The sequence below is a fragment of the Lynx rufus genome, unplaced genomic scaffold (genome assembly GCF_022079265.1).
Source record: "Lynx rufus isolate CCGP_SWC_20201006 ecotype Redwood Valley unplaced genomic scaffold, mLynRuf1.p SCAF_1, whole genome shotgun sequence".
NCBI classification, from domain to species: domain Eukaryota; kingdom Metazoa; phylum Chordata; class Mammalia; order Carnivora; family Felidae; genus Lynx; species Lynx rufus.
This window is the reverse complement of record NW_025814823.1, coordinates 158,588,564-158,603,929: the sequence shown is the minus strand read 5'-3', so window position 1 is coordinate 158,603,929 and position 15,366 is coordinate 158,588,564. Positions and strand designations below refer to the sequence as shown.

The 15,366-nt window shown below is 38.3% G+C and overlaps 1 protein-coding gene across 19 annotated transcripts in view; it reads right to left on the bottom strand.

Moving 5' to 3' along the window:
- Positions 1 to 15,366, bottom strand: part of CAST (calpastatin) — a 108,109-nt gene that overhangs the window by 9,174 nt on the left and 83,569 nt on the right. For 15 of the 19 annotated variants that reach the window (XM_047089454.1, XM_047089494.1, XM_047089528.1 and 12 more), the window contains 7 exons: positions 14,680 to 14,775; positions 10,825 to 10,926; positions 10,220 to 10,303; positions 8,530 to 8,580; positions 8,285 to 8,356; positions 2,482 to 2,577; positions 729 to 836 (listed from right to left, as the gene is read on the bottom strand). In XM_047089454.1, the coding sequence (XP_046945410.1) occupies positions 729 to 836; positions 2,482 to 2,577; positions 8,285 to 8,356; positions 8,530 to 8,580; positions 10,220 to 10,303; positions 10,825 to 10,926; positions 14,680 to 14,775 (609 nt within the window). The remainder of the gene's footprint in view (positions 1 to 728; positions 837 to 2,481; positions 2,578 to 8,284; positions 8,357 to 8,529; positions 8,581 to 10,219; positions 10,304 to 10,824; positions 10,927 to 14,679; positions 14,776 to 15,366) is intronic. The other 4 variants (XM_047089394.1, XM_047089403.1, XM_047089448.1 and 1 more) reach the window with 1 other exon arrangement.

Sequence of the window (15,366 nt, the reverse complement as noted above, 5' to 3'; positions counted from 1 at the left end):
CATTATCATTTCATTTTTCAAATACAGGTGAAGTTCACATCAATATTCCTGTAACACTGGTGGAATTAAGACTTCAGGATCCTTTGAAATGCCCTGGGACATTCTGGGACATGGATTTGGGTGGCTAGTTACTTCCAGGTTTCAAGGTGAAGGGGTCATTTAGTACTGTATATTGTTAGGCAGGAATAAGCATTTACTCTTGTTCTAGAAGGTGGGTGGGGCTAACAGTGTGTGCCTTGCTGACATGCCTCTCCACAGTGCTTACTCCTGGCTTAGTGCTTCATTTGGGGGTTTGCATGCAGTGTTAATGGTGGCTCAGGAGGCTGATAGGGAAAACTCTGGCAATTAGGGGACCTCTGCCCTTACATGGACCAAATAGGTCATCCTAAAAATGCCATACACCTGATATATACTTATTACCAGATAAAACTAAGAAAAGTTAATGTGGGAAGAGAATGAAATTAAAGTAGAGCGGCACTTCTCCATCATAACTAAGTGTGGTCTCGCTAAGAGGACATGTGCCTGAACCTGTGCACTCGCATAGTCCTCACTGAGGAAATAAATACAACAGACTATAGAGAAGGAAAAATGAGACTTAAGTCGTTCAACTGTTCACTGAAATGCCAGATTTCTTTTTGTTTGTTTGTTTTTCCTTTTATGTGCAGTGTAGGATATTCTATGCTTTAAACTTTAAATTTCACTTATTAGTATATACATATTTTTTTTACCTTGACCTTATCCTCTATTGGTTTGTTCTCGTCTGGATCAGGCTGCCTTTGTCCTAGACTGTCAGAAAGTTGATCCAAGGCATCGTCCAGTTCCTTGTTGTCGCCCTGCTAAAAAGTCAATCTGAATTAGTCGCTGGCTAGCAAAATCAGGTCACCTACTGGAATGTGGGCCTGCCACAGCCAATAAGACCTCCATCAACTCATGAGACTTTGACCAAGGAGATGGGTAGAGTCGTGGAAGGTGGCCCTTGGGTAGAGCTCCTTCTCCCTAATCTCTCCTTCTCCACACTTCCACTTGAATCCCAGATGCCTTTTTCTTAAAAAAAAAAAAAAAAAAAAAAAGGCTCCTCCAAAAAATAGGGGGTTCCCAGTCTGATTTGTTGGAAAATGTGCCTTATGATGCGTTCAGTGTATGCAACACAACTGGTGACAGTCTAATGTCCCTAGGAAAAAAAATACATGAATTACGGGTAGCTTTTTTTAATCATTATTCACCTGTATTCATTTAAGTAAAGATAAAGATGTACACCTAGTTTGAGTGATATCTTTAGGTAAAACATGAACTGAAATTAGACTTTCCAATAGGAAAAGTGATGTTCTAAAACATACTTGTGAAAGGTATACAGGCTTTGGATTGCAGATGTTGACCAATCGCCTTACCCAAGGCAGAACCCCTCACCTCAGGATTAGGAGCTGAAGCGTAACTGGCAGCCTGAATTAATAATGATTCTTCCTTTCTGTGCACAGGCACATTCATCATTGTGAACACACACACACACACACACACAGCATTTTACTGGTTTTAAGTGTTTCGTTGGAGCTCAGGATTATAGCTCTTAATGGAGGAGCTACCCACGGCTGAGTCTGGGCTTTGTCATTTGGGCCTCTGGATATTTTCAGATGATCCTGAGACTGACCCAACGGGATGAAAATTCATTCAGAATCTAAGACTACAGCACTAAGTAAGCTTTGATGCTACATCAAAAGGAAAGTAAGCGTAGCTGACTTCACTAAAGCTACTTCCTCTCCATCTAGCAAATGAGGCACTTGTTCTCAACCAAAGGAGATGGGGATCTGGTTTAGGGCGATCTCTTTGATGTGCTGCGGTCTCCTCGCCTCGATAGTGTATAATTTGGTACTGCACAGAAAATTAATCAAGGAAGTCTGGGAAAGCTTTGGTCCCACAGCCTCGCCTCAGGACATGTAAATAATTAAAACAATATTGATGCTGAGGTTTTCATATTGCTAACATGAAAAGGACAACGTTTTACTGGTGTGAATGAATGGGAGGAAAATTGCTCTTCCATGACATGCTTGAATTTTGGGGAGAAGCGGCTCGAACACTGAGCAATTCCATAGAATAAACTTGAGGTTAAATAATAGGTAGTATTTATAGCATGTGTCAGGAAAAATCTAAAGGAGGAGAAAATAATCAGGAAAGCTAAAGGATTTTTTTAAATCTAATAATTCAAATAAATGTGCAATGCACACTACTGCTCTTTCAATTCTAATAAAGTAGCAATAATATTAAGTTCCAGGGAAGTGTGTGAAATATTTCATAAACACTCTTTCATTTAATTATTTCAGATATACTGTCATCTCTCCAAATGGCTAGTCTTACACCTCTTCTAAAACAGAAAGTGCTTTATCTTCTCAACAATTTTGTTTATTTTCATTTACTCTAAGGCAAGGGTCCTATTTTCTTCCTTATTTTGTTGTTGCTGCTGCAAAAATATATTTCTATGTTGCTTACCACATGAGGGGGCGGGCCAGCAGAGTATGTGGTTGGAGCTGGGGTTTGGGAAACCACTTCAGAGATGGCAGCAGAAAGGTTAGCTTCTTCAAATTTCTTTAAAAAGAAAAAGAAAAAAAAATTATTACATACAGTATATTACACAAAACTATGCCCGCAATGCCATTGCTTAAATACAGTGTTTAATACTTTATTATTGTTTATTCTCTTCATCCAAATGGATGCAGAGTAACACATAATCTTTTGGGGGGAAGAGACAGAATGTCAAGCAGGCTCCACATCCAGCACAGAGCCCACGATGAGACCATGACCTAAGCCAGAAATCAAGAGTCGGAAGCTTAACCCACTGAGCCACCCAGGTGCTCCTCAAAGTAACAAGTAATCTTAATTTTTATTCTATTTCCTCCTCCATAGTTGCAGTTTACACAATCTCCTGATTTCTATTCCTATTTATTATTCCAAATGTTCAAAAATCTCATAACGACTTAAGAGTTTCATGGTTTATTTACATGTTCTTTGGTGTACATTTAGGTTGTTTGCAATTTCTCAGCTTTCTTCTTTGTTAATTACTCTGTAGGAGTTCTACCAGTGGTTCTTTTTCTGGTGCTGCCTACATTCCACCAGACTGCCCCCTCCACAGTTGCTAGAAAGTCGTAAAGCTAAAAGCAATGAATTAAGCATGCTTGTTTTCCATGGCCTTCCTTGCCTCAATTAGATATTTGTTACATATTTTTAATTTTGATATGAGATGGATAATGATGTACAAATGTTGCTTTATACTTGTTAATATGGTGTGAGGTTTGTTTTATTATTTTTTCTTAATGTTAAATAGCATATTATTCCAGAATCTTTCTGAGATTATGATTCATTCTCCTTTTAAAAATATACTAAATCTTTTATGTTCATTTCTTGATTTTTCCCATTAAATTACAGCTTTGTTTTCTGATGCAGAATTGAATTGATCATTATCATGTAAATCAATCCCTGCATTTAGTTGGGTTAATCTTTCCTAGAAATATTGAAAAATGGTTTTCAGTATTTTTTCATGTTTTTATGTCTTTGCTTTTCAAACATATTTTAGAATAATTTTACTGGGCTATACAAAGTACCTTATTGCTATTTTAATTTAAAAAATAACTTATAAGTTGACTAGAAAGAATTGTCATGACTCTTTTCAGACAGTGAGTCAGACTGTCTTAGATATTTTAATTTTTTCATATTCTAACTTTTCTGTTCATTTCTTGTATTGCTCTTTTCATGTCTGACATCTCATTTTAATCGTATTTTCTAATCTGTTACTGATGTACACAGCATACACAATGTTAACTACATATGTGCTCTCTACAACTAGGAATATCTGCAAATACACAAATGTTCCTTTTTAATACTTGTCATTTCTTTTTCATGTGTTGTTAATGATTGTTCATACAACATTAAGCAGAAAAGATAACAGGATTTTTTATACTGTGTTTTTAAAGGAAATGCTTCTAGCTTAACTCCAAATATTTGATTCTTGAAATTAAATAGATACTCTTTAATACATTAAGGGATTGTCTACTTTTGAAAGGTGACATTTGAAATACATCTTCTGTATGGATGTAATTGATTATTCTTATTTGATACACTACTATGCTATATAAATTCTAATATTAAATAAATATTTAATTTCTGACTGATAATTATTCCTTTAATAATTGTATATTATCTTTGTTAAACATTATACATCTACAGATTTAAGTGACTTTAGTTAACAATGCTATATTGATCAAGTTTTAAGATTAGGACCATCATTATTTGTAGAAGCAACTATGTAAGCCATATTTTTGAAGATATGGTTATGTCACATGAGACCAACTGCTATTAAACACTTAAGAGTCAATTTTAAACTTCTCTTGGAAGCAAAGTTTGAAAACAGTTCTATTGTCTTCAGTTTTTCTTTTGCTTAGATTCTATGAATTGTGTTTTACATTTTGTTTTAAAAAACTATTGTACATATTGGTTTTTGATCATTTAAATTTAAAATTTTAATTTTACTGGTAACTTTTCTCTTATTTCTGCCAATGTTTTATAAAATGTTAGTCATTCATAAAAATCAACTGTTGGCTATAAATGATTAATTTGATTCTTACATTGATTTATGCTATTTTAATAAGATTTTTTTTTCTTTTACATTTGTTGGTATCTTAAAAAATTTTAGTTATTTCAAATCAAGCAACTATGAGCCATTTTAGTCTCAGGCTGCTATTTTCTTTTTTTCTTTTTTCTTTTATTTAATTTTAAATTTATTTATTTAAATTCAAGTTAGTTAACATACATTTAACTGGTTTCAGGACTACAACCCAGTGACTCATCAGTTACATATGTGCTCATCCCAACAATGGCCCTCCTTAATGCCCATCACCCATTTAGCCCATCCCCCCCCCCCAACCTCCCCTCCAACAACCCTCAGTTTGTTCTCTGTGTTTAAGAATCACATATAGTTTGCCTACCTCTTTGTTTTTATCTTATTTTACTTTTCCTTCCCTTCCCCAATGTTCATCTGTTTTGTTTCTTAAATTCCACATACGAGTGAAATCATGTGATTTGTCTTTCTCTAATTTTGCTTAGCATAATACACTCTAGTTCCATCCATGTTGTTGCAAACAGCAAGATTTCATTCTTTCTGATGACTGAGTTATATTCCATTGAATACATACACTACCTCTTCTTTATCCATTCATTAGTCAGTGGACATTTGTGCTCATTCCATAATTTGGCTATTGTTGATTGTCTTGCTATAAACACTGGGGTGCATGTGCCCCTCCGAATCATCATTTTTGTATCCTTTAAGTAAATACCTAGTAGTAGAACTCCTGGATTGTAGGGTAATTCTATTTTTAATTTTTTGAGGAACCTCCATGCTGTCTTCCAGAGCGGCTGCACCAGTTTGCATTCCCACCAACAGTGCAAGAGGGTTCCCCTTTCTCCACATCCTTGCCAACATCTGTTGTTTCTGGAGTTAATTTTAGCCATTCTGACAGGTGTGAAATGGTATCTCACTGTGGTTTTGATTTGTATTTCTCTGTTGATGAGTGATGTTGGGTATCTTTTCATGTGTCTGTTAGCCATCTGGATGTTTTCTTTGGAAAAGTGTCTATTCATGTCTTCTGCCCATTTCTTTACTGGATTGTTTGGGGGGGTGATAAGTTTGATAAGTTCTTTATAGACTTTCCATACTAACCCTTATCTGATATGTCATTTGCAAATATCTTCTCCCATTCCATCAGTTGCCTTTTAGTTTTGCTGATTGTTTCCTTCGCTGTGCAGAAGCTTTTTATCTTGATGAGATCCCAATAGTTCATTTTTGCTTTTGTTTTCCTTGCCTCTGTAGACATGTCTAATAAGAAGCTGCTGCAGCTGAGGTCAAAGTGGTTGCTGTCTGTTTTCTCCTGTAGAATTTTGGTGGTTTCCTGTCTCACATTTAGGTCTTTTATCCATTTGGAATTTATTTTTGTGAGTGGTGTAAGAAAGTGGTCCACTTTCATTCTTCTGCATGTCACTGTCCAGTTTTCCCAGCACCATTTGCTGAAGAGACATTTTTCCATTGGATACTCTTTCCTGCTTTGTCAAAGACCAGTTGGCTATACCTGTGTGGGTCCATTTCTGGGTTCTCTATTCTGTTCCATTGATGTATGTGTCTGTTTTTGTGCTAGTCCCATAATGTCTTGATGATTACAGCTTTGTAATCAGGCTGCTATTTTCATCTCCTACTTAACCTGCTTGCTAGTTTCTTTTGGGTGGCTAGTTTATAATATCTTATTTAAATGTAAAATAATAGCTTATTTATAATAATAGTTTTATAATAGCTTAAATTTGAAATTTAAAATCCAATAAACATTTGGTTAGTCAGATTTCTCTTCCTCTATTATTAAGACATTTATGATAATAAATGTATCTCATGAATGCTGGTTTGGTTGCTTATCAAATTTTTTTAATATATTTATTTTAAATGTTGTATTCTCTCATGTGTATGAGAGTGGGAGAAGGGCAGAGAGAGGGAGAGAGAGAATTTTAAGCAGGCTCCTTGTCAGCACAGAGCCTGATGGGGGGTGGGCGGACTCGATCTCACGAATCATGAGATCATGACGTGAGCAGAAAATCAAGAGTCGGATGCTTAAAAATTGAGCTATCCAGGTGCCCTGCTTATCAAAGATTTTGATTTGCAAATGTCTTATCCTTGATTTTTCAAATAGTCTATTCTGAATTTACTCCTTGATCTCACTGATAGTGGCATGTTTTTAAAATTCTCTTTTTAAGTAGAATTTCTACTTTATTGTGATCAAAGAACATGGTATGTACAGCAGGCACACCTTTATATTTGAAGATTAATTATGAGTCAGAATATGATGACTTTTCCTCCAAAGTTCTTGGGACTTTCCCCCAAATAATTTTCTACTTTGGCCATTTGACTTACTGTAATTGGTTATTTCTACTTTATTAACTACAGACACTAACAATTTTTCCCTTTGCGAGATTAATTTTCTAAGCTAGAATTTTTTTAAAAAAATGGTTGTTTTGGGGCACCTGATGGCTCAGTCGGCTAAGCATCCGACTTTGGCTCTGGTAATGATCTTGCAGTTTGTGGGTTCGAGCCCCAAGTCGGGCTCGGTGCTAAAAGCTTAGAGCCTGGAGCCTACTTTAGATTCTGTGTCTCCCTCTCTCTCTCTCTCAAAAAAAAAGAAATAAACATAAAAAATGTTTATCTCTAGTCATGTCACTGCTATGCATCTTCTTGGGTGGGGATATAAAGGATATAAAGTCACTGTTACATTTTCTTTGAATTTCTAAAAGAAAAAAATCCTATAATAATAATAATACAGATGGTATAAGGAAGGGAATTAAGGCATTGGATCCCTCTAATTTGTTCTTATGTTTTGCATCACTGTAATGATAAGATTCCATATTCTGAGGATACTGCTCACTTTATATTCTTCCCTAAATTAGGACTCAAGAGCCTCTCTGTAATATAAGCTGTTTGTATGGAGGAGGAAGAGTGGAAGGTCATGGAATGGGGTGACTCAACTGCGTGGGCATGGTGTTTTCATAGGGGTATTATGAGGACTCTATTACTAACTGGTTAGTAATACCTTCTTTGACAGGCTTATTGCTTCACAGAGTCCAAAAACTTTGAGCAACTCCAACGAATCATTTCTTCTAGTTACTACTCATTCTGCTTCTCAACTAATGTATGTTCCGTGACACTGTCCACATAAGAACCTTGTAAACAGATAACCCCAATGCCACACACACAAAAAAGGTCTGGAGTTATTTAAGTGTGGGCACTCCAACAGACTTACATTTGCATATAAATAAGCCATAAAAATCCTGTAGTAGAGAAACCTGCTTACCATTACCCAACATTTCCTAAAATTTCTAGTAATAGAATTCTCTTTGAGGAATTATCTATTCTACCCAGAGCTAAGTTTTCCTATGAGGTAATTATGGAAAATGATAAATTGTAAAAATATTAACAAGTAAAGTTATTTGAGACATACCTTTGGATAAACTCAAATTTTAAATTCTCTTTTCATAGGTATACTTGATAGAGTATGTGCTCATTGGTTCAATTAGTTACAATGTTGCAAATGTCCACTGTGCTGGTACACTTTGAGGACACAACACATTTCTAATGGCTACAATGGGTTGAAAGCCTTTAATTTTATGATTATTTCCTCACCTCCAAAGTCAGATTCTAAGTCACTAGTTTCCGTTTCTTTCTGCCACCCTAAAAGCAAGGAAATAAAATCAGGAGTTTCAGACTTACAAGAGATGAAGAGTTTGGGGAACCAGCAAAGTCCTTAGACAAAGCATCAAGAAGGAAGTCGTCAGTCACGGGCTGCAAGAACCAAAAAATATATCAACAAACACCACCTCAACTGTTTCCTCATTATTCAAATGATGTCACTATTTACTGCCAATCGACTTATTAAAAAGAAAGCTATCCCGTTCCAGAATTAACAATCAGGGCCAGATGAGAAAGATCTACTCAGAGAAAAGTGGCTTGCTTACTGGAAGTGATTCCTTGGGCTCTTTTGGCAGGAGGGGTTTTCCATCTTTATCCTATTTGGAAGAGAAAACCATGGCATTAAATCATTTCCCGTGATTTATCCTGTGGGATCTATCACAAATATGAACGCTTTTAAACACTGTAAGGGGTCTACAGGTCATACCTGACATCGTACATTATAAATTAGATTCATCGTTTCAGGAAAAACATTCTCTCATCAGAGAATATGTTCTAATTAGTTCATTCCAACCAAGAGCTCAGGCATTCCCTAGGCGTGGGAGCTAAAAAATGAAGTAGGCAAGGCTTGTGACCTCAGAAGCCTATGAACTAGTGCAGCAGAGAAACATGCAAGTAGTTGAAGTAGTGTGGCACAAGGTTCTGTGACAGGGCACTTACAGGACACGAAGGGAGCAAAGGGATGCACCCCTCACCTGTGTGGGGGATGGGCTTTGCAAATGTTGCCTGAAAAAAGCTGGCTAAACTTTACAGCCAATATGTTCAACATTATCCATTGAGGAATACTACTTGGCAATGAGAAAGAATGAAATCTGGCCATCTGTAGCAACATGGATGGAACTGGAGAGTGTTATGCTAAGTGAAATAAGTCAGGCAGAGAAGGACAGATACCATATATTTTCACTCATATGTGGATCCTGAGAAATTTAACAGAAGACCAGCGGGGAGTGGAAGGGGGTGAAAATTACAGACATGGAAGAAGGCAAACCATAAGAGACTCTTAAATACTGAAAACAAACTGAGGGTTGATGGGAGGTGGGAGGGAGGGAAAGTGGGTGATGGGCATTTGAGGAGGGCACCTGTTGGGATGAACACTAGGTGTTGTATGGAAACCAATTTGACAATAAATTATGTAAAAAAAAAAAAAGACAAACAAACAAAACATTATCCGTTGATTCGGTGCCACACCCTGCAGTAAGCACTTAGGAACAGCACAGAAAGTAGGACAGACAAAATTCCTGCCCCGGGAAACTCATCCTTATGGCTCAGACGATGCCAAGTTTCAGATGACTCTAAGTGCCACTTCTGAGAAACAGGACAGAATCATTAAAGCATCTTTTAGTAAAGAAAAATTTATAAATGAATGGTAAATCCCATTAATCCACATATACAAAAATAGGGGCAAGGCTACATATGTATGTAGCTGTATATAAATGCATATAAATGTATATACATTTAGGTGAATATTCTCTTGAGCAGTGGTATCTCATGAAGATGACTGACATTGGTTCTACTGTCCACGTGTGCCCCTGTTCAAGTGGTTGTACTTCAATGACTCCCCTCCGTGTCACTAGCTGTGTACAATCTCTACTTTCAAAATAAAGGAAACAGAACAACTATCCTTCTACTCAATGTTAAACAGGCTTTCTTACTTTTTCAATGTGTATCTAAGAGTTGAAAATTTTTCTTCACAGGAAATAGTTATTCCTCATTTTGGTTTTTCCTAGTTATATAAAGGCTTTCTAAGTTTTTCTTTGCTTCTGGTATTGTAACAAAGCAGGTATGACATGGCAAAAAATTAGGTAGCTTAGGCATTAGATTTTTTTCACTTAAGTTTTAAGGGAAAAACTATCACTTAAAAACAAAATCTTTATATTCTGGGCCTGTTTCCATGTCCCTTCTTTATGTTTATAAAATTCAGTAGTAACTAAAATAAAACAGAAAAACACTGTTCACCTTGACGTCTTCTAATCTGTAATCAGGAGGAATTGTTTCTTCTTTTTCACCAAGTTTTTCACGATCCTCTTCTTTGGCTTTCTCCTGAATAAAAATTATACCATTCTCATTATTAATATATCCCCGCAAAGTGGATGTCTAAGTGCCTACATGTGAGGGAAATAACTCCAGTGTTAGATTAGAACATATGTATGGCCTTATGTGTAGAGCTCCTACAGCAACTCTACACATCTTTCACACCCTCCCCTACTTGAGCCGGCTCAGACAGCACCACTATGCCCGCTGGGCTAAAAAGCAACGAAAAGGAGGGTGGACAGCTGCCTCTTCTCTCAGGACTCCTCGGCAGTGGAAATGCACATGGCCCAGGTGAGATTCAGAGATTATGTGCATGTTCTCCATCCACTGCTGTAGCAATACACTGATGCTTTACTCAGGTTTAGATTGTCAAACAGGATATGCTCCATAAATAGATAAAGCCAGCTCGTCATGTGTTGTAGGAAATTAAAAAAAAAAAAAAAAAAAAAAAAAAAAAGATGACTAACTTGCTTGGGGAGTGAGGAACATCAATCACAGCTACTTTCAGGAAGTGACTGAGCTGCTATTACCTTGACTTTATCTTCCACAGGCTTTCCATCTTCTGGATCTGCTTCCTTTTTCCCCAGGCTACCAGCCAAGGCTTCTACAGCATCATCTGGCACCATGCCTTTCTAAAAGCATATTTGTGGATATACTAAGAAGGCAGTTAATCACTCCTTTTAAAAAAGACTACAACAAACAATTCAGAAGGGCATATCCTTATTTCAGGCTTGGATAAGCAGCACAGTCATCTTTTAGTAATTTGAATTACCAACTGAATTGGAATCTATGTTTAGGGGCGCCTGGGTAGCTCCGTCGGTTAAGGTCCGACTGTTGATTTCAGCTCAGGTCATGATCTCACGGTTTGTGAGCTCGAGCCCCTCGTCAGGCTTCGCACTGACAGCGAGTAACCTGCTTGGGATTCTCTCTCTCTCCTCCTTTCTTTCTGCCCCTCCCCCGTGCTTGCTCTCTCTCAAAATAAATTAAGTACACTTAAAAAACATCTTTAGAATATATGTTTGAAAAACCTAAAATGTTAAAAACTAGACCAAATTTCTTATATTAAGTGGGTACAACATATATTGACATGGAGAAACTTACATAATCTAACCCAGTTCTTGGTTTGGAAATAAGGAAGACAATGGGATGAATATACCTCAAACAAGTGGAAAGCCAGCAAAGAAGTGACCTGTACGGTAATCATTCTAGGGATGGTGCAGGAAAGATTTTCAGGCCTATCAGAGGACATTCCTCTCAAAGCTCTGTGAAATAAGCCTGGCCCATCCCAGAGGTGGTGGCTCGGGCAGAGCCTCGGCCAAGATACAGAAGTTTGTGTTCTTTACCAGGCTTCTACTGGCCAAAGTGGATTCATGCTGATTCAGGTGACTGTGGCTGGCTAACCTGAGTGGCACGATGGGAACTGTCTACCTGGGGTCCCAGTGTTCAAAAGGAAATGTGCTCCCTTGTGATACAGTGAGCTCTAGCCATGCTGCTTATTAAAATGAAACTGAGTGAAGAAAACATGAATGATATAAAGGGAAAATAAAGGAGAAACTATGTTTGGGCTAAAAGATAGGACTCGATTTGACTTTTTCCAAATCACAGGTCAAGATCCACACATTAGTGGTTCATAAAATCAACAGTTCACGGGCAGGACTTTTTTTTTTTTCTTAATTTTTAAAGTTTATTTATTTTGAGAGAGACAGAGACAGTGTGGGCGGGGGAGAGGCAGAGAGAGAAGGAGACAGAGAATCCCAAGCAGCATCTACACCATCAGTGTAGAGGAGCCCGACATGGGTCTTGAACCCACGAAACCGTGAGATCATGACCTTAGCTGAAACCAAGAGTCAGATGCTTAACCAACTAAACAACCCAGGTGCCCCAGGACTTTTTTTTTAATGAAAGAATAGAAAATAGAATGCATCATACATAACAAGAATAAGTACTTCTAATTAAGCTGTTTTTTCTATTATATAGATACTGGGTTGAAATATGAATGAATTTCTTATTGCTGTTCTTGGTTAAAGTGTGAAAGCTTCTGAATTAAAAAGTCTCAAAGTTTATTCTTATAAAATTCTATGACCTCACATAGAATACATATCTGAATATTAGAGTAAAAATGTCTTTCTGTTTTATATGGCTTAACCAACAATGTAAGTAAGAAAAGTTTTTCTGCTAAGTTGCACTGCAAAAAGATCAATGAGGAAATAGAACCTGAGTGGAAGGTGATTTATCACCATCTGGTGGTTGGACACTGCATAGATTTTATTCCCAGGAGCTGCAAAACTCCCTGATGTATATCTAATTTGTTTGGGATTCTATCTAAAGTGCAAGAGTTGCAGTGACCAAAGTCTTAACCAAGCAATCAGAATTGCTAGCTGATCTAAGACATGTCCTCATACTTCACTTCTGTTTTCTCCTACTCTCTGCTGTAGAATCTATGGAAACTACTACTTCCTGTTAAGCCTGTTTCCCTTGGTTTAAGAATTAAACCAAACAGAGCAAAGCTAGGATACACAGCATTTTTAAGAGCAAAGGAATCAGGAAATAGGACTAGGGCCTGCAACTTCTATTTCTGTAGTATTTTATGTTGTCAAATTCACAACTAGTATTCAGGTTTCTGGATGTCCTTAACAAGCTTTATATGAACAAGAACTGTGCAGGGCACACATTAGGCTCCTTTTTCTGCTTGGTTTTCTTTTGCTCACTAATCTTCAAGCCCTTCTTGGGCCCTCTGACCTTTGTCACGCTCCACAGCTATTCTTGTGGCTCTCACGGGTATCCCAACTACAGAAATGCCAACTAACTTCAGTGATGGTAATCTCAGCAACCATGGTCAGCGGAGCTGACAGAACAGAAGCGCAGAAAAGATCATCAGAGAATGGGAAACGCAGAGCCCTTTTCTGTGCACTAAACATCCAGTGCTCGACTCGCTATAGTCAGGGTAAAGTTGGAAAGGAACGAACCCTCAAAGGCCCTGGCAATCACCTGGAGCACAAGAGGCAGAGGATACATACATGTTTAGGTCACAGAGTTCTTCTCTGGAATGTTGGCTATTGTCTTTTTGATTCCACTCACTGCCTCTGTTCTTCCTTCCTTCACTGTCTTGCCCCACATACTCTCCTCTTCTCCAATTCTTTATCACCGTGCCTGTGGCTTAATTCCCACAATGTGAAAGTTCTAGAGTGTACCCAGAGACCTCAAAAAGAGGTTGAGTCCTGTGTAAGGCAGGAGGGAGACCCTGGACTTTGAGGGGATTTTCACTTGGCACCAAAAATGTCCCTGGCAGGAAGCAGCCATATCAGGGCACCCAGGACACACGTCCTACCACTTCTCCACCCTCTTTTTTCAAACAACTAAATGCACTAAACCCAAGCACACCAAGTCCTCTGGGCTGGCCTGTCCTTGGTTCACTGTTCTCCCCAGGAGAACAGTGCTGTTCCCACTTCCCGGTGTGATCTTGCCTTCCCTCTGTGAGTATTTCCTAATTCCTCCTGGGGGCGGGTCCCTTCGCCCATGTTCCCCCTGCCCTTTTTCCATATGAGAATGATCAAATTCTACTGTAAAGCTTGAGATCTGGCCATCTATCCATGCTAGATGCTAAAGTGGCTAAGAGCAGAAGCCTTATCACTTATCTCATCCAGGCTCTGAAAAGTTAAATGGATTGCTCAAGGTCAACTCAAAGCTTCATTTCCCTCATCTATAATAGAGAGATGATCAGAACAGGGTTCATAATGTCCTTGTGAAACTTTAATAAGATATTGCAAAGCATCCAGAACAACTTGGCTATTCACTAGGTCTGTAGTAATAAAGCACAGTCCCATCAGCTGTTACTCTGAGTCAGATTCTACCTGCTAACAGAAACAAAGCCCACTGAACTCAAAAAGATTCAACTACTTAATTACCATACTTCATACAAAAGTTAGAGAGAGAGAGCTAAGAAGAAAAGGGAAACGAACTGAGTTAACCTTCCTTCAGTTGGGAGTGGGGAGAAGTCATGATGATATTGGTGTAGATTATTCCTTTAGGAGAGCCAACAAAAGGTACCATCAGGCTATCTGTGGAACTCCCAATAGGCTCAAAAGATATGGGAAAGTGAAAGAGCAAGATTATCCACCACAGCTGAAGAACCAGTAAGAATTTCAGAAGGTGAAAAAAAAAAACAAAAAACAAACACAGCCTGTAGAAGTTTAATGAAAAACTTAAATCTAGCTTAAATTTGGAGGATACCCTGAAGCCAAAAGAACAGTAGACCCCATAGCTCTAAAAGATTTTCTTTTTATCTTATCAGAATAAAGTGATGCGTTGGCAACACACAGTGGCAAGTGCACGGGAAAAAGAACTATTTTCCCAGGACACTGCTCAATGTCCAAGGGAACACTCACCAAGGGAGCTGGCTTGGTCGGTGTGGACAGGATAGTACACATGGAAGCTCGAGGCACAGCCTCACTCACAGGAGTCAAGGCAGCAGCCTGAGATGCCTGCAGAGAGAGGCAAGTACAAGGAAGAGTTTTTAGAAATATCTGGTTGGTAAAACTGAACAATAAGGGACCAACGACACACTCTGCTATATTATATGCTGTGAGCATGACTTTCTCAAATGCCTAAGGATTGCTAAATTGCTAACATTTTAGATGATCTCGAATTAGGAGGGAAGTTTATTCTACATGGCAGGACCACATGGGAAAAGCCAAGGACACATACACTCAAGCCCTTATTGTCATGGTTTAGTAATGGGAGGACACACCTTGGTAGGGAAGGAAGCCAGGGCCAGAACACGTTAGCAGGGACTTTATTTTGTGGGGAACAGGGAGCTCCTGAGGGTTGGAGCACGGGAATGATGTGACTACCACCAAGCTTGAGAAACAGTAAACTCTGGCGGACATGTGGGAAGGACGGCAGTAAGACTGAAGACAGAGGCCACTGCCACCATAAGGTGAGTGGTGATGACAACTTTAGGTTACAGTAGGAGGAACAGAAAAGAAAGCATGGATGTGAAGGAATGATTATAGGACTTAAATTACAATAACATCTGGGCCAGTGTGGGAAAAGAAAGCCCATCTAGAAAAAGT